A 21,500-nucleotide genomic window follows, 5' to 3' on the forward strand; every position below is an offset into this window, starting at 1 on the left:
TTATGTAAGAGATTTTTTCAGTCGATTTGGATAATCTTTTTCCCGATCAGTAGTTCATTACTATATCATTTTCAATTGAGTAGTACATACATTAGATCTCTCAAACGGCCCAGACGGGTCAGGTGTAGGCCGGGTCAGAATATGGATCGAAATGAATACGGTCGAGTCAAATACATGTCGCGCTATACGAGTTACGGATCGGGTCATGATCATAATACGAGTAAAAAATAGTTAAGATGCTTTTATATATTGTCCTTTTCTAAAAAAAACTAATAATTTGACATTTTATATATACATATTTAGTCGTTACCGCATTTATATAAATTTTTTTATAAAAAAGTTATTTTTATAAGTTACATTTAACTATTTAAAAAAAACTCACATTTCATATATATTAATGTAATTATGTATAAAAATATAAATATTAATTATTTAATAATATTTATTTGGTTAAATAAACTACTTTTATATACTTGGAAAAGAATAAGTTAGCAAAAATTTTGGTTCGTTGCAAGTTTTAGTAACCGTGCAACGCACGGGCATGAAATCTAGTATTATATAGTTTTGGTTGAAGAATTTAGAGAACACCGGAATATGGTGATTTTTTTTAAAAATAAACATGCCCCACTTATGGAAACTATTAAAATATACTGTATATATATATGTTAATATTTTAACATAAACAAATATAATATAAGTATATTATATTTTGGAAACTATTAAAATGTAAATAAATCAAGATAGATTTCCAAAAAATATAATATTCCATAATTATTTCGATTTGATTAATTTAATGCATATATGTAATATATTTAATGCATATATGTAATATATTTATTAAAGTACTAGAAGTAAAATTGGATATAGTAATATGATTGTAATCACTATTGAATGCTTAAATAGTAAAAGTAGTTCTGTTAGTAATGAAAAAAAGAATTGTAGTAACATTAAATATAGTCAAAGTAACAATATTAGCGGCAAGCGGGAGTAGTGAAAGTAACATAAGTAACAACGTGAGTAATGAAATTATCAATATTTATGTACAAGTAGTGAAAGTAACAATAATTACGTAACAATAATTACGGTGGGAGTAATGAAAGTAATAACGAAAGTAATAAAAGTAACAATACTAAGAACAAAAGAAAGTATATATGAACAATTAACTAACTAATCGATTTAAGTAAAATATTAATAGCGGGAGTAGTGAATTTCACTAGTAGAATTATACCCTATAATGACGGTTCTAATACTCCAATAGTGGCGGTTTCCTAGCGACGTGATTGCTGGGGTCATATATTTTTTGTGTCGGTTGTAAAACCGCCACCATAGGGTAAGCTATAGTGTCGGTTGTGAGTTCGAAACCGCCACCTTATGGTATGCTATGGTGTCGGTTATACGTCTGAAACCGCCACTATAGAGTAACCTATGGTGTCGGTTTTAAATCCAAAACCGCCACTCTCGGGTTACCGAATGTATCTACGGTGTCAGTTCTAACTTCATAACCACCATTATAGCTTATCTATAGTGGCAGTTCTAACTTAAGAACCGGCATTCTAGCTTTTTTATCGTGGCGTTTCTAACTTCAAACCGCCACCATAGATAGGTATATTTTTCTTTGAAAAAAAAATTGCTACCTAAATATTCGTGTAATGCCCAATAAATTTGACAATCTAATATAAAAATGAACAAATAATACATACACAAGAATGCAACCAACTACCAAACACTTGCATATCACCCGGTAAAAAAAATAATGTCGTTCAAAAATTATACATCCAAATGTAATAATAATCACATACACACCTTAGAAAATAGGCTAATCAACATTACATATTATTCCCTAAACATTTGGCAACCTACAGCCCTACACTTCTTTAACATCCTTCATATGATCAATTGACGCGCGTTTAAATCTGCAATGATACATTTAACAAAACCAATAGTAAGAAAATCAAACCAAACATTATTAAATCAATGTATAACTTTACTAAAAATTAGCCTAAGACACTATAAGAAGTGAACTACCAATCCAACCTTGTGATTAGCATCAACTCAAATGCACTCACCCTGACTATACCCATTAAATATGTAAAAAGGTATGTATGAGTAAAACCTGAAATAATTGCACAAATTATTTGAGCAATTAAAAACAAAGATGTTTTTTAGATGGATCAATTGTGATAGCAAAGATATTAATAGTAGAGCTCTGAGTCTAACACTCATGCCCCCCCCCCCAGATGGATCAATTGTGATAGCAAAGATATTAATAGTAGAGCTCTGAGTCTAACACTCATGCCCCCCCCCCCCCCAACTTACTAAAAACATTAGGGTGTTTCATGACATGGGAAATGCTAGGATATCTCTAAATTATGCGCGTAATATGATTATGAGTTATAACCAATAGGTAGCAGCACAACATAGTGGTTGAACGACATCAAAATGCGAGAGTGTTGACCCAGCAATAAAAATATACTTCAATACAAAAAATAAGGAATATAAATTACATCTATGTGAAAGGGTAGAGTGAGCACCAAACGTCAAATGATGAAACAAAGTAACACCACAAAAAGGGCACCTACCTATAGAGGCGATAAAAGATTACCCTTGAGGAGAAAAGAAGTGATCAGTCGTCCAGGATTGATGTTCCTATTGAGTACATTATGGCTTGTGGTGCCTAGTGGAAAGTGATCACCAATTTGAATTAGAGAAAGGGTAAAGTACAATATAATAATGTTAAATGCAAATTATCCGATAGTATGATAGCACATAAAACAGTGACTAGTTAGCCAAGTACATATGAGAAGGAAATATAAGAATAAATACCAAAATGTTCACTTGTTTTTATGATGAGTTTCCGAGCATTGCTAAAGGAGGCATCCTATAAAGTATCTCCTGCAAAGTCCAAAAACTTTTAAAGACCAGGCGTTGACGGTGGTTGTAGACTTGTATGTAGGGAAGGGATTGTCGAGTTATTAATTTGAAAAAAAACTATAGAAAGACTATCCAAAAGAATTCAACTTCCATGGTCCCTAACTGCCCAAAAGAGGAGTCAGTCCCTTAAGAAAGATTGAATTTGTAAATTAATACAGTTATTTCAAACATTCACATTAAACTTGATTTATAGTAGAAATTTATTTGTTTTAATTATTAACTTGAATAATGAGGTTTGCATAAAAAGATAGTAAAAGAAAATTCCCCCAATTAAGTCAATCAGTTGATTGTTATCTACTGTAAATCCATGGCTGAACAAGAAGGTGGAAGGTGGAAATGGAAGACGTTTACAAAGAAGCTAATCGAGTTGGTGGCTGCGTAGGAGTAACACAAGAGCAACAATTTGTGTTACTCAATTATCCAGCAGTGCACGCAACAGGACTTGGATGAGTTACGTTATTAGGAGCGGATGGGGGCTAAAAAACAGTGATACACACAACACACTATGAATTGTACAGCAAATGGTAGTCTGCAGTTTTGCATTCATCTTAATCTGAATCAGGTTGCATTTTAGAGATCCAGTCCATTAGTTTACATTTATGTACGCATCTCTTTGCCTCATTACTCACCCATGCATGATGCATAATTGCATTAATTGCCACGTTACTCGGATAATTCTCACACTTGGCACTTTGCATGCCAACCCCATTTCATCACTACCCATCTCACCCTTTTATTTAAACTCCCATTATTATTCAGTGTGTATGTATTTGACTGCACACTACCTGTTGGACAAAAGGTTATCGGTAAACAAATAAACATGGGATTGTTAACAAACAGATTATGTTTGGTTTTATTATTAATAATAATAGTGGTTTATGTGGGTGTTACTACTAAAGCAAAAGAAGATCCAGAGCTAAGGCAATGCAAGCACCAATGTAGACACCAAAGACAGTTTGACGAGTCTCAAAAGTTGGGTTGTGAGAGGTCATGTGAGGAGTACATAGAAGAAAAGGAGAGGAATCGGAAATGGGGGGGGGGGGGGGGGAACAAAGAGATGAAAAACTGATAACAACCCTTATGTGTGTTTCAAGGGGAGCATTTTAGGACACACTTTAGTACTCAACATGGGAGTCTTAGGGTTCTTCCTAAATTCACACAAAGGTCTCAACTTTTCAAAGGAATTCAGAATTTGTAAATTAATACTGTTATTTCAAACATTCACATTAAACTTGGTTAGATAGACAACAAAAACATTAACTAACTACCTAACACAAAACTAGCATTGCAAACAACCTAACACAAATAAGATAAAAATAATGCATCATGCCTTCAGGAAAGCCAGGATACATGACCAAAACTAGCATTTTATAAGATAAAAAACAACCTAACATTAATAAAGCATCAACTTAACAAAAATTCATCACATTAGCAGTATCTGTTCTTACCTTCTCCTGTAAAAATAGTCCTAATAAGTGTACAATTTGGTCTAAAACCTCGCACCCAAATCTTAATGGACACAAGTGAACATGATTTCAATAAACAACCACGAATAAGCAAACTGACTTGCATAGGAACTGTGAAATGATAAACTATAATCTGAAATGAAGACAAAAACTCAAGCAAAGGAAATGAAAGGTGGAAAAAACTTACAGCAAGGGTCAAAGACTTGAGCCCTTATAGTTTGTGAGCTCAATTGTCTAGCTTTCATGGATTTGACCATATAGAGCCTCTACACAGAAAATATCATCCCACTTTCATCAGATATGGTTCGAATCTCGTATAATAGAGCAATATATAAGTAGATAAACACAACAAAACTGATACACTTGTAAAAACTCGAAGGGATGAAAATAATTTCAAGACAACCATTGGAAACCTAAATAACCATTGGTGAGTTGATAGGCATTCAAGCACCAAACTGATCTATTGACAATCAACAATATGGTCCAAAACAAAAAATAATCTCTTAGGAAAGGGACGATCAGTTTAGGCGGCGCGTTGTGTGGTTGGAGTGCTGGGTAGTTCCAATACCAACCCGTTATTCAATACTCAATGGTCCATTGAATTCCATCTACGTTATTCAAATTTAGCTTCCAGTTCTTCCCCAAATCGATTCAAAATCAACAAAAAAAAAATTGAAACCGTGTTGAATAATTTTAAAAAAAACCTAATCGATTAAATGAATTGAAAATAGAGATCGTACCTTTGGTAAGACGGATTGGCGGATGATAGAAAGAGGGATCGATCGGTTGAGGATTCTAGGTTTAGAAATTGGGGGTGTTTGGTTATTCGCGTTTGCGATAAGTATGCCTTGATAATGGAGGTTGACGGTGGCATGCGTAGTACGTGGTGGTCGCCGGGGGACAACGTGGGCTGGGTAGTGATGGTTACTGTAAGTAGGCTTTGTTACTTGTATTTTCAGTATGGAGAGGTTAAAGTGAATGAAAAGCGCCTCTGATTATAGAGGATTATAGAGGATTATGTGAAACTCTACCGCTTAGGTTTTAATTTCAGAAATAATAATAATCCCTAATAATTAATTATCTTTGATTTCTCAGCAAACTTCAGTTGTAACTAAAACCGCCACTAAAGTCCTCTGGTGGCAGTTTTAAATAAAGAAAAGTTGTCAATTATCACTGCCTTTAATGTCGTTATTAACGTCTGTTGTAACTAAAACCGCCATAAATAACTTATAGTGGCGGTTTTGACAAAGAACCGTCACAAATAATTATTTTAAACGCGTCGGTTCTTAATAAAAACCGTCACAATAAACCTTCTAAAGCATAAAAGATTTGTTCCCGCCAATTTTTTTTGTTTTCTGCGTCGGTCTTTTAATAACCGCCACGATAGTCGCGACACGATAGGGGTTTTTTCTACTAGTGTTTGTCTCATTATTTATTTCATTATAATTTTAAGATATACTCTGTATCATAGAAAAATATATTAATAATAAATTTATGAGTTATGCAATTTTAAAGTAGTTTTAGATAATTGAAAATAAATTTTAATGCTAAACAAAGGTAGCCCGGTGAAGCCGGGCATCCATACTAGTGAGTAATAAAGTTAAAACCATTATATTCCAAACCTAGTTACTAGTAACCGTCACCACCGTGGCTCGAAGGGGAAAGGGCGAATCGTTGTCGACTTATCGTCTTCGTTCTTCAATATATAGGAGGTTGATGGGATCGTGCATAGAGTGAAGGTGATGGCCACAAAGGTGGTGGTTCGGTGATCACATGGGTGATGGGCAGGGAGCCAGGGATTGACTACTGAGAAGTGGTGGGAATGGAGTCCACAACGATGAGGTTAACGATGTTAATGAAACATAGGAGGACGGTTAGAGAGTGCCCTGGGTTTAGTTTAGTTTTTATTCTCATTATTGTTCTTAATGGGCTATTTCTCTTACTGGGTCCGTCCTTTGGCATAAGACGGTCCTATAAAAGAGTTGTTTAATAAATAAACTTGTATCCTCTTGGTTCTGGGCCAGTTGTACGAACTCTAAGAATATCCTCTAATCTATCATTATTAAGAAGGCCCATTAGCAACAACAATAAGATATGGGCGTCATGTCACGCCTTGGTTACTTTGACACTAGAAAACCAAGCTCGTGTGCCACTTAACTCGCACCCTTTCGCAAGCTAAGCCAGGCAACCCCTTTGCAGCGGAATATTATGTCTCGTATAGGCTAAATGTCGGATAAGAAGGCTAGATACTAAGTGTGAAAAGGTTACTTATATTACACTTTGAATGCTTAAGGGAATTACAAGGCTTGGTGTGTGTGTGTGTTTGGTAGGATGGTTGGCAAATGATGCCCCTTACCCCTATTTATATTACTCCTATGGAACTCTCTAGAAGCGGAACCTTCTGGAATGCTCTAGACATCACAACCCCAGAAACTTCCGGAATGTTCCAGACACTACTAGATATCTCTACCATGTACATGAATGTTCTAGTACCTACTAGAACATTCTGGACCCTTCTAGACAATTCTAGTATGCACTAGAACAATCTAGAACAACCCAGAAGACTCCACACTATTCTAGAATATTCTAGACACTTCTAGAATACTCTAGATTACTCTACACTATTCTAGAATATTCCAGACCCTTCTAGAATATTCTAGTTGACTCTACTATCTTCTAGAAACTTCTAGACATTTCTGGATACTTCTCTAATCTTCTAGATTCTTCCTTGAAGATTGATCCTTTGAGCCTTGAAGCGCTCCCAGCACATGAACCTCGGTTGTACGGAAAGCCAACCGTGACATTCTCCCCCACCAAAGCCGTAGACGTCCTCGTCACGGTCGATCCTCGATAACCATGCTCATACGTTGTCTTCCGGCCCCGCTGACTAGTTGTGCAGCAGCAACAACACCCTTGAACATATCCCCAATTCCTCGCGGGGTTAGTCCCTTCTTGAATCTTTGGTCGACGCCTTCTTCTTGGCGCCTTAATCACTCGTAAGGAAGTGATCCTTGCATCACGTTCCTCTTGTGCGAGCTTGATATCAATCTCGCTCCCGTTTGACGTGATGGTGATCATGCCATCCCCAAGTTTGAAGGGTCTGACTGAGTCGATAAACTCCATGCCAAGCACAACATCTTCGTCGTCCATATCGACGATTATGAATTTGGCCTTCTTCTTCCACTTCCCCAAGCGGATTGGAACTCCATAGGCCATCCCGTAAATTGGCGTAGCCGAAGAATTTACTGCCTTCAATTCGCCCCCAGTTTTGGTGTATCGAATGCCCATATCCCTAACCACTCTCAAGGCAATGTAGTTGTGTGTTGCACCTGAGTCGATTAGCACCCGAGTATGAACACCGTTCACCTCCCCATTGACGGTCAACAAGTTCCCCTTGTACTTGCGTTCCGCCTCTTCATTTGTTGTTGTCATCTCGTACGCGACCTTGTTAGCCTTTTTAGTCGGCTCGACTTCACAATTTGTCGTAGCATCCAGCCCCACAGGCTCCTTGCTAGCGACCCCGGTAGCCTTTAACGTCGGCTCGACGCCAAATTTTGTCGCGGTAGCCAGTCCCGTCGGCTTGTCCACAACCCCCGTATTGAGAAGTCTCATTGCCCCAAGCCTCCGTAGTTCATGGGACTCTGATAACTCCTCATCTTCGTTGCGCATCACCATTGCGCTAAGCTTTGCCCGCTGGGGGCAATCTCTGACCATGTGCGGCCCTCCGCATAAGAAGCAGTTGAACGTCTTACCTTTGTCGCGCCCCTGCATACGACTCCGGTCATGTGTTGCTTCCTTGACCCTCGTACCATCACCCGTGATGGTGCTTGATTGGCGGTCTCCCCCACCAACCTCGTTGCTGCTATCCGCCTCTCTGCCCCTCCTTCGATCACTTGTCACCTCGTATAAGGACTCCGCTGCCACAATCGCCTCGTTTAGGGTCTTCACGTTGCGGCGTTTCAACTCTTGTTCTGCCCAACGTTGTAACCCGTCCATGAAGTATATGAGCAACAAGTTCTCCGGCATACTCGACACCTCCAACACCGTTGATGAGAATTGCTTCACATATTCTTTTATGGTCCCCGTGTGTCGCAATGCTCGCAACTTCTTCAAAGCAACCTCCTCGGCATTCTCGGGGTAGAATTGCTTCTTGAAGTCTACCTTGAACTCGTCCCATGTCCTGATTTGGCATAGTCCCTTCTTCACCTCGGCTTGTCGACGTCTCCACCATAGGATTGCGTCATCGACAAGGTACATACTGGCGGTAGTGATCTTCGTGGCATCGTCTTCAACTCGGAGAGCGTCAAAGTAACGCTCGACGCACCACAGGAAATTATCTATCTCCTTTGCGTCCCGACTCCCGTTGAATTTCGGCGGTTTAGGCACCTTGATCCTAGTTGATGCCTCCCCAATTGTGGCACTCCCTGCCACTGCAGCTCTACACACCACTATTTGTTCTTGAAGCTCGTCGATTCGCTTCAAGAGGGGCTGGACTAAGGCAGCCAGCTTCTCGTCCATCCTCTTATCAAGCCTCTCTTGAAGTGAGCTTGCAAGAACGTTGAACGCACCTTGCATCTCCTGCTTCACAAGGTCGCTCACCCCATTATCCAACGCCTTGACCTGATCACTTACATTCTCCACGTTTTCACTTATTCTCTCAAGCGCCCCTTGGTGCTGCACCACAGCTTCCTCCAAGCGCGCAAGCCGAGAACTAGTAGACTCCTTTGCCTTCTGCACATTCACGGTCCCACTAATGGCACTAGTTGCTTCAACACCCGACATCTCCGCAATGTATGGTCTTCGCAGGCGAACCTGCTCTGATACCACTTGTCACGCCTTGGTTACTTTGACACTAGAAAACCAAGCTCGTGTGCCACTTAACTCGCACCCTTTCGCAAGCTAAGCCAGGCAACCCCTTTGCAGCGGAATATTATGTCTCGTATAGGCTAAATGTCGGATAAGAAGGCTAGATACTAAGTGTGAAAAGGTTACTTATATTACACTTTGAATGCTTAAGGGAATTACAAGGCTTGGTGTGTGTGTGTGTTTGGTAGGATGGTTGGCAAATGATGCCCCTTACCCCTATTTATATTACTCCTATGGAACCTTCTGGAATGCTCTAGACATCACAACCCCAGAAACTTCCGGAATGTTCCAGACACTACTAGATATCTCTACCATGTACATGAATGTTCTAGTACCTACTAGAACATTCTGGACCCTTCTAGACAATTCTAGTATGCACTAGAACAATCTAGAACAACCCAGAAGACTCCACACTATTCTAGAATATTCTAGACACTTCTAGAATACTCTAGATTACTCTACACTATTCTAGAATATTCCAGACCCTTCTAGAATATTCTAGTTGACTCTACTATCTTCTAGAAACTTCTAGACATTTCTGGATACTTCTCTAATCTTCTAGATTCTTCCTTGAAGATTGATCCTTTGAGCCTTGAAGCGCTCCCAGCACATGAACCTCGGTTGTACGGAAAGCCAACCGTGACAGTCAGGTGATTTGTCTGATTGGTAGGTTAAGCACTAAAACACCCGAATAAGCCGAACACAAACACCGTTCTGAGAAAGGTATCTATCTATCTCGCTCCAGATCAGAGCTGGTAAAAGCTGACCCGACTCAATACAACCCGAAAATTGGGTGAGCTGAAACCGACCCGATCCGAACCAAACCGACCCGATAACCGATAACAGCCTTATTTTCTCCAACCCGAACCCGACCTGAACCGACCAGACCCGACCCGTGACCCGATATTTTCTCAACCCGATAGATGACCCGATAATGAACTAGCTTAATAATGGTTTAAATAACACCAAATTGATATTTATCTTAATTATTTTCACTTAAAACTATAATTAATACACCTACCTATTATTTAAACATAAAATTACCATCTAAAACGAAATATATAAGATAAAATATATGCTGATAACCTGACCCGACACTGACCCGCTAATGACCCGACCCGACTTGCCACCCGTTGATGATCCGACCCGAAGACAACCCGGCGTGAAACGAACCGACCCGAACCCGTCACTGACCCGACATAACTCGAACCCGATATGACCCGCCCCGTAACCGACCCGAGTGACCCGATTGCCACCTCTACTCGAGATATGGCTTTCATAACGCTGACCCGTTTGAGATTATGCTGGTTCATTTAGCCATGTTCGATCTGGCTCTTGGGCAAGAAAAGACCAGCCCGTTGGTCCGTGGGTTGGCCTAGCCAAGCCCGATCCCCCACCATGTCGGGCTTAGGCCACCCTCGTCCGAACTTGACAAAAAGTCAAGATAAAGTCAAGATTTGTGTATCTAGGCCAAACTTGCCCGTGCTTGAGGAACGCCCGCCTGCCTCTTCACATGGATTGGTCCTAGTCGAGGGTGGTCCGGTCGGATTTCTAAGGCTCTGTTTGGCAGTACGCTTCAGGTACCTTATTTGCCTCAAGTAGCTTTTTTGCAAAAAAGTTCAGGTACCTTTTTTTTTAGAGTGTTTGGCAACTATCTTTTTTTACCTGAAAAGGTACCTGAAACGAAATGCTACCTCATGTAGCATTTGAGAAATCAGCTACCTGATTTCTTTTTAACTACCTATTTTACCCTTATTTTTTTTTAATGTTATCAATTTAAAAAAAAAAAAAAAAAAAAAAAAAAAAAAAAAAAAAAAAAACCTTAAAACTCATTCAACTCAATAGTCCTCCAAAAAAAGGACAATGCTACGGCGACACCGGGTGTTACACAATCTCGGTAACACCCTAATTAAAATAATCAAATAATTATAGATATTCAAGTTAGTTGAGATTTATGCGTACAATATGGAGGGGCAGAAAAGTAATCCTATTTTATCTCTATTTCCAAGAGCCTAAGATTAACACTGAATTTAGATCAAGTCCTTCGCCTGTTTTGTTCTTATACAAAGTTTATACAATCATACATACATATCCATCCAATCTTTCTTCCTCATACAACTATACAAGGTTCATACACATCTGATCATGAAATTCAAATATTGAATACAAAAATAGCTATAATTTACTACTACAAGCAAACAAGTATTTGACCATGAATTTAATGGAATCGGTTTCTCCAATAACCGTCACCGTGCAATTTTATTAATAATTTAAGTTTGATCAATTAATTGTGATTTGATTTGCGTGGTATTTTTTATTATCACATTCCAGTTGAATAAGTATATTTTGCATAGTTTGCTTGTCTATAAGAAAAAATAAAATTTTGCATAATATATTATTAACCTTATGACGGTGGTGATGGGTATGGTGGTTGGCGTTGAAGAGCGTTTAATTGAAGATGTCACTAATATAAGGATGTAGTATTCCATTTATGCCCTTAGACAATTGATTTGACTGATCTTTGGAAAAATATTAAAATGTCACTACATTTACAAAATTACCCTCGGTGTTGCCCAAAGTCGGTAACACCAGGTGTCGCTATCTCATTTTTCCCAAAAAAATTACCGCAGCCGTTCACTAAATTCTTCAGCACTCTTGCCCACAAAAAAATGAATTTCTACAATACAAGTACAAAACTTGAGCATCGGATTGCTCCGTCGACTTGCTTCTACGGATAGAGGTATCGTAAGTTGTTTTTTTTTTCATTAATTTAGCGTGATTCGGTCAAATTGGCTTAATTAATTATCTAGTATGAATAGAAAATCAATGAAAATTTCATTATAGGTGGGTTGTGTAGATGATGATCATGACTTGATTTGTAGGAGTTAAAACATGTTAGTTGCTTGGTCGAATTATGCATATTGGCCGTTTTTATATTTAGACTCCTTTGATTTGTACTGGGTATTTTTTACTAGTGCAATTTATGTGTGTTTTTTATTCATCTCAAATTATTTAAGATGATGATGAAGATTATGATGATGTTGTTTTTGATTTGTACTGGGTACTTTTTAGTAGTGCAATAGTAAAAACATAAACGATAGCAATAATAAACCATGTCCTTTTACGTAATTTTGTCAAATATCAGCTACCTTTTCAGGTTGTTTCTAAACAGTTTTAATAAAAATCAGCTACCTTTTCAGGTACCTTTTCATGTTTCAGGTACTTTTTCAGGTTTCAGCTAGTTTTGCCAAACAGAGCCTAAACCTCCCGGTGTAATTGTAATTGTTATGTGGTTGACCCAAGATCTATTATTGACTTCGTAAGAGCATAATTGTGTTAAAACTAGATGGAAGAAAACAAGAGTTGATTTCATTAAAAATCCATCCCACTTCCTCTAGAAAGCATAGACAATGTTTGGATGGCCGACCAGTGCAAGAAGCAATGAGCTCCTCTCAAAGTTTGCTATTAAAATGCACGTAATCAGTTTCTATATACACAAGTGGTACGTACTCAGTCGGTCTTAAATTTAAGACAGATAGTACCGTCTTAAGAGAAATTTACTGTAGAACACAATTACTCAAAGTGAAATTTGATGTTAACAACTGGTCAACTTTACTCGTGAGTTGAAGGCAATGGGTTACAGACCTAATGGTTTCTCGGTATAAATGTATCGAGAACTTAGGCAACCCATTGCTACTCAAGTACTTGTCGTAAACATACAAACACATTGCACATTAGCGCGGCTGAGTAATAAAACTGCACAAACGGAGATAGATTTCATCTAGTAGTAACATCATATACGACCTTACTTCTTTGGCATAATTCATCAAACGAAAATTTCTTCGACAAAATGCGAGTATTCGGCAAGAGACAAGATCTCATAAATTAACTGAAGTATTGAACATGCAGAAAAGGAGACCTGTAGTAGTAGTAGTCTAAATGATCTAGGGTAGTTTCAAAATTAGCCATTCTAAGGTATACAAAACCCTGGACATTGCTTCCCTAGACATTGCTAACTAAACAGAATAACATAACCTAACTAGAATGTTTGTCGTGTTTATCAGCCCCGAGTCTCATACAAAAGACCAGTTGATGAACATAAAGCACATACACTGTGCATCCTCTACATCATCAAAAACCTTCCAAGCCACTGCTCGCTCATATGACACCGCCCTTCCCATGCTTGACATGCAAATACCGCCTTGGAGGCAAATGAATCCCTAATCACACGTTAATCAAAGGATCAATATAAACCATTTGGGGAGTAAACGAAACAAGCATGCAAGAAACGATCTCATATATGAGACCAATCTCATATGTATGTAGTCGAAAGGAATAGATATGTATGTAGTCACCTGCTGCATTATCTGGGGTAGCTCAGCAAAGAGGGTTTTCCGTCCTTGTTCATCGAAAATCTTTTCTAATGTGATGTCTTGGAGTGCAACAAAAGTGGTCTCTAGCATGTCTAGCCCTGCTTGATTTGCAAATGTGAAAACGGGTAAAGCCTGCATAATTTTAGACAAACATTAGCATTTGTAAACAACTTCTTAAGCAGGGATATGAGACGATAAATCTGTGGGACAAAGTGATACCTTCAGCGAGCAGCATAAAATGGCATCTGAATGATGCCAAAGTGTTTTCAGTATGGGTTCGCCTCCCTCGTTACTGGGTTTTAGCAACTCTACGCCTAGGTAAGATCTGTCATAGATAATGCAGATTGTCGTAAGAGATCAACAACAAAGTTTCATGTTGCAAAACTTAAAAGTAAGCCTCGTAAAATTGACCAATATTCGAATGACTTAACCCGAATAACAGGAGCTCGAGCTAGAGTTATATCAGAACATAATAAGCCGAAATGGCTCAAAACCAAAACTGAAGTGATCAATATGACCCGACTCTGAAACTACGCCATTCAAAAATGGCCTGATCCTAAATGTATTTGAGTAATTTGAAATTACATTGAAGTTATAAACATAACAAATCATCCTGCCGGTATAAACAGAATGTACTGTTCAAACTTCAAAATGACCTTACTTAGACCCAAATGACCAGACCCGTAAGTACTTAGTTAACCAACTTGAAATGACTCGACGGAAGCTGACCAGTATGTAAAAGATTTTAACCCGCATTGACTCAAATTCCAAAGCACATAAAATAACCGGAATGACAATCCATAGTGACCCGACCTAGGTTGACCCATTTGCTAGCTCTACTCAAAAGTCTAAATATTAGTCCTCATTGAGTTTACATCAAACAACAATGTCGCATTCATCTCGCATTCAGACTAAAGCAGTAAATAAGGCAGGTAAGAATACTTCATACAAACCTGTAGCTTTGGCAAATCCAACGAGCAAGCGTCTGAACTTCAGGAGTCCCAGGAGATAAAGGTGAACCAGTAATTGAGCCAAGACGAGAAGGAGACAATGCTGATGCTACTCTTTGAACAGAAGAGATTATACTCCTAACATATTGTCGAGCCATAGAAGCAACACTCTCTTGAAGATGAATCTCACATGCAAACTGAAAAGCTATAGTCATCACAGATTTGGTGCTTCCAGATCCATTACTATCACCGAATGTTTTGTTTCCCGCTGGACCGACCTCAAGGGCTGATGTAAGGTCAAGAGTGCATTTTGGACTTGAAACATCCTACACCATAGGGTACACCAGTTTGGGTCAGAATATGGCAGAGAAGATGGGGCATATGTACTGACAAGAATACATTTTGGAAACTGGAGCTGAAATTCCAAATGCTCACCTTTGAAGAGTCGATTGGAATTATCCGGAACCCAGAGGGGAGAAGAGGAGCATCATCAGAGAAAGATGCATCTATTGGAGCAAAAATGAGTTCCGCACTTGCGCCAACAGCGTTTTCATCTACTCCACTACAAAGCTGAGTAACCAGAAGAAACCGTAAATCATTTGAGTAAGTGGTATTTACAATGGAGCAAAAGACTCGCAAATGTTTGATTTTGGATTATGAGGGAATAACTAAACTGATTCCGCTTCTTTTTAATGTGCAGTAAGATTCATCCAATATGCAATAAGATTCATTCAGTGCAGTAATATTATTTTGTTGTTTGCAAGGTATGAAGACTGGCATAAATGCAATATTATGGACCAAGAAATTGTCCTTACTTGCAAAAGAAATATGTCTCCTGGCATAAACATATCTTCTCTGTACTGGTTGAGATTTTCAAGCCTAACAACTTCCATGAACTGTTGGAAACACATTTTATATTTCATTAGTTCATATGAATTAGACAAAGCAAGATCGATGAGATTGGTAGCAACCAAACAGTTATATATCTACTAGAGGATCACTTGCCTCTTCATTTTCAATCGTGTGAGCTAGAGGAAGAATGACTTGACCCCCGATACATCCAGTACGGCCCATTGGCAAGGTACAAGGGGCAGCTTTGACAGCAGCAGCGGCATATGCATCAATCCCGCTATCAGCCCACTCAGAGCGGTGTTCTCTCAAGAACCGAAGAAGCACCGCCGGAGGAACATCCTGTAGAATAACATTATGAGGCAAAATGAGAATATAGTTATGACAAACTAAAATTATCTCACAGGCTGCAACTTTTCAATATACAACCCTTATAATCAAATCTTAGAGTTCATGGAAAGTGGAAACATCCAACAAACAAGTTTAGAAAAGCAAAATCGGCTCAAGTCGTAATCAATGTGTTACCCACCTTCAAAAGCATGGAAGCCCTAGCACAAAGCACCGAAGTCCCCACTGATGGAAATCCATTGTTATAATAGTTATTCGAGCCCAGAATTTTGCTAGGAGACGAGTTAACTAGAATAGTCACATCATCAATGCCATCACTGTCCATCAAAGACCATCCTTCATCCATAAATCCGTTGACTGCTTCATTGAAGCCCCTGTGCAACAAAGAAGCATATGTTAGTTTTTAAAAAGATGAATGAAATACATTTGAGTCTTGTATGAGTCGGTCTTCACGTGTAAACTCGTCTCATACTCTCATATAAGATTGTGCTAAAAATATATACTACGAAGTCGAAGAGTTAACAAAAGGAACCTACTTGCTCAATCTCTGACTGAGAGCTCGTAAAGCTGCTGGTCTTCTTCCAAAGCCAGTAACATTTGGTTGAGAAATATCCTGAGAAATTTGCCTCAATTGTCTCAAAGCCTGCCAAATAATTGCCATAATCGAATGAGTTCACATAACTTCTTAATAATAAATTACTACAGTTTAGGAGATACAGCAAGAAAAACTTACAGCCATAGTAGTTCTTTGAGCAAGTAAAGTGGATGACTCATACAGTGGACGCAAAACTTCAGGGACCCTCCATGGCTGGTTCATCAAAATAAGAGAGATAAGTAAGCACACTCAAACCATGCCACAGAAAAACAACACAAGGGAGAACCGAAGCACATACCTCTAGATCCATATGGTCAACAATGTGAATGATAGATCCACCACCTTCACAGGGTCTAATTAAATACCCACTAGCCATAATCTCCGCTCTAACAAAATGTTGTACTGATGGCATACTGGGGCCATTCTGAGTGTTGTTTAGTGATCTCTCGCAGATCTAACGCAAAGAAAACATATAAGAGATGAGAATCTGAGGATCAGCAATGATGTTCTACACTGATGGATTAGAGAATTGCTTACCACAACACTACCGTCTTCTAGAAGAGATGTGTAGCGCATCAGCCAAAAATCACGTGCAGGAGCCAAAGTAGTTGGTGCATAGAGCTTAAATGGTAAAACCAAACATTAGATTTTGCCATATTTCATGATGTTCTACAAACAAAGCGGAAGACTGTGGAACACACTTAGGAGGTAGGATCATGGGTTACCTGCATGTATAGCAGTTCGATAGTTCCTCCATTCCCAGTAGACATGACATTCATCACATCCATGGCTCTGCAATCACGATACCATGAGGGACGATCTTTGAGGATTTCAGCAACCTGTACAAAGGAATTGTTAACATTGATTTTTGTAAGGAGAACCAATGAGAGCAACTAGAGGCACAAACTCACTCTCGTGGGATCTAGGCTCACAAGGCCACATGCACGAGCTGCCACTCCAGTGCAACCATGAGAAATAGCGATGATTCCAATGGAATCCGGACCAGGCTGAAAATGAAAAAAAGGAACATAACTTGAGAGTTAGATACTATTTGAGTAAAACAAGTGACTCTTTCAATTTCTCGACATTAAAATCAAATAGCAACAAATGCATGATAGATAAATCACCTTCATTCCAGGCATTTGGATCCACTCAATGGCGGTTCCAGTTGCCTTTGAAAGAAACTCTGCTAAAGTTTCCTCTGCAATGGACAATAGTCTAGACAAAGGAAAGACAATGAATGTCACCAAATTAGCACCACAAAATAATTTAGTAGGCACAAACCGAAAGACCTAGAATCATTTAAAAAACTGACAAAATATATGGTGTTTGCCCGCTTACCCTGCAGGGCTAGCATCCTTTAGAGGACGCTGAGAAGTTGCTTGCTGTTGGCCACTCGTCACCACTGACTCACAGCTTGTGTCTGTCGTGGCTAGAGCTCCCGCCTGTGCAAAAACAATGGCGTGCCGTTAATAAATAGAATAATGCAATATAACATTCCCACCACTCCTAAGATAGCAGTAGGAACGCTTGTTAATTTAAGAAACTATGTCAACAACAATACACAAATTACGGAGTTTTATATTCTTACATTCTGGGTTTGTTGACGAAAATAGCTATTTTCATAAACCAAATGCGCAACTTGCTTTTGCAACCTATCATTTTCCTCCATCAACAGCTTGTTCATTGCTGTCAACTTTCGATTCACAGCCTGCAATCGTGATGCCTCTTTCCTCTGCTTTTCCCGGCACCTGGAATCCCAACCCCATCGTAAAAACAGTTCTCGAATCATACAAGTAAAACCATGCAAAGAAAAAGGGACAAAAATAGCCAGCTGAAGATATGTACCTCCTGTTTTGAAACCAAACTTTGATTTGTTTTGGCTCAATGTTGGACAAAATAGGGCACTCCCTAATAAGTTGTTGGCGGCGAAGGGAGCTGGGTTTAGGGCAGTCACCGTAGAGCCTCTCAAGGGCTTCTACCTGCTCGGGTGTATACCGAACATACTTTCCAGCATCTACCCCCATTTTGTGAGCATCCCTGCTGCCCGAGCTTACAGACATCATGCCTTAACTATAACTGACTTCAATCTTGAAATCCCTGAAATAGAGAAATATAACAGCAACATAAAACCTCAAGTTTTCATTGTTGATTAGCAACATAGTAACATAACATAATTGTGGAAAAGATGAAAAAGAAGCCCTTCGATGAGGAATTGAAGACGATTCTACAAAAAAAAAAAATCATAACTGAAAGAGCAGAATTGTCTACCTAATTGTTTAAATGTTGACTGATATTCAAAAACAGGAACCCTAAGTAAAGAAAAGGAAGGAACAACAAAGAAAAAGAGCCCTCCTTCACATTTATTCCATATTTGAAAATTTATCTAAGATTCAAAGATATGACAGATCATGCACCAAGAATGTTCCCTTTCTTTTTTCCCTTTTGTCAAATAGCATATGTAGAAAATGCTACCGTTCATATTCCGGAATTTGACAGAATCTAGAGAACTAAGAACAACTAAAGTTCCTCCATGTAAAATTGAGAGAGCTCATATGAACAAAACAAACAAAACTCAAGGACTGTAATACTCCCAACACACTCTAGGCACGTATGATCTTTAAGGAACAAAACATAACTTTGAAAGATCTTCGCTTTGTTTACCAATAGAGCAACGACGTATAGTGGCTAACTAACATCAGCAATAGCAAAACAAAACACAAATATACATAGTTACATACTAAAAACATCAGCTCAACAGGCGAACAAAAACAAGGAGGCAAAATGTAATTGAAATATACAAGGAGAAAGCTTGAGACTTCTGTAAATATTGCTTATATGAGCACTGATATTATAGATACAGTAGATCTTTGTCTTGTTCATATTATTGACCAACGTTTCGTTAATTTCCAGTGGAGCCAAAGACTCCGCATTTCTTTAGTTATAGATATAACGTAACATGTGAAAATCGCTACCTAAAATAAGGTTCTATTGTAATTATAGACGCAGTTTTCATTATGGGTCATCGAAAACAGTCTCTTTACATTGTTTAATACATTAGTAAGGTTGTGTACATCCAATCTCTACCTCCCATTTGCTAGCAGCTTTGAGGCACTGGGTAATACAGTAATGTTGTAAATTTGTACTCCCTCCGTCCCGGTCATTTGTTGTCCTTTGGTTTTGGCACAAATACCAAGGAAAGAGGAGAGGGCCAATAGCTAAATGACAAATGGAACAAATTGAGTGTGAATGATCAAATTACTCATCAAATTCATTCCTAAAATAGAAAGGACAACAAATGACTGAGACACCCCAAAATGGAAAAGGACAACAAATGACCGGGACGGAGGGAGTAATAGCTAATCCCTCCGTCCCGACCATTTGTTTACCTTTGATTAAAATACCTCTCACGGTGAATATAAAAGGTAAACAAATGACTGAGACGGAAAGAGTATTTATCTTGCTGCATATTCTTGGACCAACATATCCAAATCACAAACTAAACTCTCAAAATAGCTTCCATGTAAAGATTGAAACTTTATGCCTAACAAATTGGTATTATGATCAAATATGGACAAACTTAAACCTTAAAAGAAGACATGCCTAAAATGCTAAACTGGTAATGCAAACACAAAACCCACAAATTGTTTTGCAACAAGCTTAAAACTTTAATAAATAAAAAGCCCTATTTTGCAGAAATTATACTAACCTACCATATTATTTGGAAACATAACATATAAAATCACTTATTGTCTTACACAACTTCAGTTGTAAGGCGGTTATGCACCAACATTGCGTAAAACGGATCCATTAATACAAATATGACGACCCATTTAACTAAAACCTTAGTCATAAATAAATCCGTTCTACAAACTTCTTGTGTAAACCCGCCTTACAAAAAATAAAGATTGAAACTTTAATACAGAATATTAACAAATTAGAAGAATGTGTGTTTAAATTATATATACCTGAAAGGAAAAGAATGCCTTGAACATTGCAGGGTAAAAACAAGAGAAGAGTAAAGAAGAGAAAGTGATGAGAGGAAAGTAGTAGTTGTAGTTGGAAGTAAATGAGCAGTAGAAGTAGACAGTAAGTGTTGTGTTGTAGTCAAGTGAAGAGTGTTTGTGTTTGTTTTATATGGGATGGGATTCCTTCACATCTCTTTGAAAATGAAACGACTCAAAAATTAACCCATCAAATACCGTCTTTTTATTTTTATTATTATTTGTTTGTTTATTTTAATGTAATATAAAATGGTGTCAGTGGTAGGACATGGTAGGTGAGACCCTTTAGCTTTTTCAGCGTTTCATAGCATTTCCGACACTGGGAGACTCAAGTGCTCTGCCTTCTGCTCCTTTTTTCTCTATTTTCTGGATTTTTACTTTTTTTTTCTGTTATTAAAGCTCACACCCTACCACTGGCGCGTGCTTGTCTCACTAATCTGCACTGTTCGTTTTCTTCTAAAGACTGAGAAATGACTTTGGCTGTTTGGTAAATATTAAATATTCAGCATATTAAGGGTTAATATGTTGTTTTACAATATGCTGCTTAATCTACTGTTTTTCAATATGCTTCTTCCCAGTATATTCACATTAGTAGATTCTGAAAAATGAATATGACAACTATTTACACATACATACAATAATCTACGAAGTATAAACCTAAACCCGCTAATTAGTAATTATCAAGCAGTTGTATTAAATCTGCTAATTGAAATATACTAGTCAAACCTATCAATCAAATCTATCATTTATAAACTACTTTACTAATATGCTTCTACTAATAGTAATTTGATAAATACCAAAAACATTTGCTAAATAAAAACAATGCCACGGTAATTGAAACCTCACTTTGATAATTCATGAAACACAAAGAGGGATGTGTTCAAACAATTGGTAACACCTGCTTATTAGGGTAAGTTACTCATTTTGCATGGGGTGGGTTGTCCTAATATAGTCAAAAATGTTACTCATTTCTATAATTTGTGATATACAGTAGATCTTACGAGAGACCGTCTCCCACTAAATTAGTGGAAGACATAACAGGGAAAAAACAAAATAAATACTCATTTCATCACCCCATCATGTGAGAGGTCTCTCAATAACGTTATGAGAGACCGTCT

General features: G+C 38.2%; 1 protein-coding gene and 1 long non-coding RNA gene across 3 annotated transcripts; both read right to left on the bottom strand.

Annotated features, from left to right (window-relative positions):
* Nucleotides 1-1,707: 1,707 nt before the first annotated feature.
* On the bottom strand, nt 1,708-5,363 carry LOC141612163 (uncharacterized). 2 transcript variants are annotated; one of them, XR_012528997.1, is made up of 5 exons: nt 5,138-5,363; nt 4,585-4,663; nt 2,824-2,892; nt 2,580-2,674; nt 1,708-1,913 (listed from the first exon to the last, which is right to left on the bottom strand). It is a non-coding gene; the product is annotated as an uncharacterized LOC141612163 (long non-coding RNA). The 2 variants fall into 2 exon arrangements; XR_012528998.1 differs by lacking the exon at nt 2,824-2,892 and having other exon boundaries at nt 5,138-5,333.
* Nucleotides 5,364-13,070: 7,707 nt separating this feature from the next.
* LOC141612165 (homeobox-leucine zipper protein ATHB-8-like) lies at nt 13,071-20,589 on the bottom strand. The gene is made up of 19 exons (XM_074430883.1): nt 20,347-20,589; nt 18,227-18,478; nt 17,970-18,129; nt 17,720-17,823; nt 17,506-17,596; nt 17,290-17,385; nt 17,104-17,217; nt 16,916-16,999; nt 16,677-16,832; nt 16,517-16,591; nt 16,320-16,426; nt 15,965-16,157; nt 15,592-15,777; nt 15,402-15,482; nt 15,022-15,156; nt 14,590-14,912; nt 13,856-13,961; nt 13,619-13,768; nt 13,071-13,483 (listed from the first exon to the last, which is right to left on the bottom strand). The coding sequence occupies exons 2-19, from the start codon at nt 18,442-18,444 to the stop codon at nt 13,337-13,339; spliced, it is 2,526 nt and encodes an 841-aa protein (XP_074286984.1). The 5' UTR covers nt 18,445-18,478; nt 20,347-20,589; the 3' UTR covers nt 13,071-13,336.
* Nucleotides 20,590-21,500: the final 911 nt, after the last annotated feature.

This window comes from Silene latifolia, chromosome 11, assembly GCF_048544455.1.
Source record: "Silene latifolia isolate original U9 population chromosome 11, ASM4854445v1, whole genome shotgun sequence".
Lineage (NCBI taxonomy): Eukaryota > Viridiplantae > Streptophyta > Magnoliopsida > Caryophyllales > Caryophyllaceae > Silene > Silene latifolia.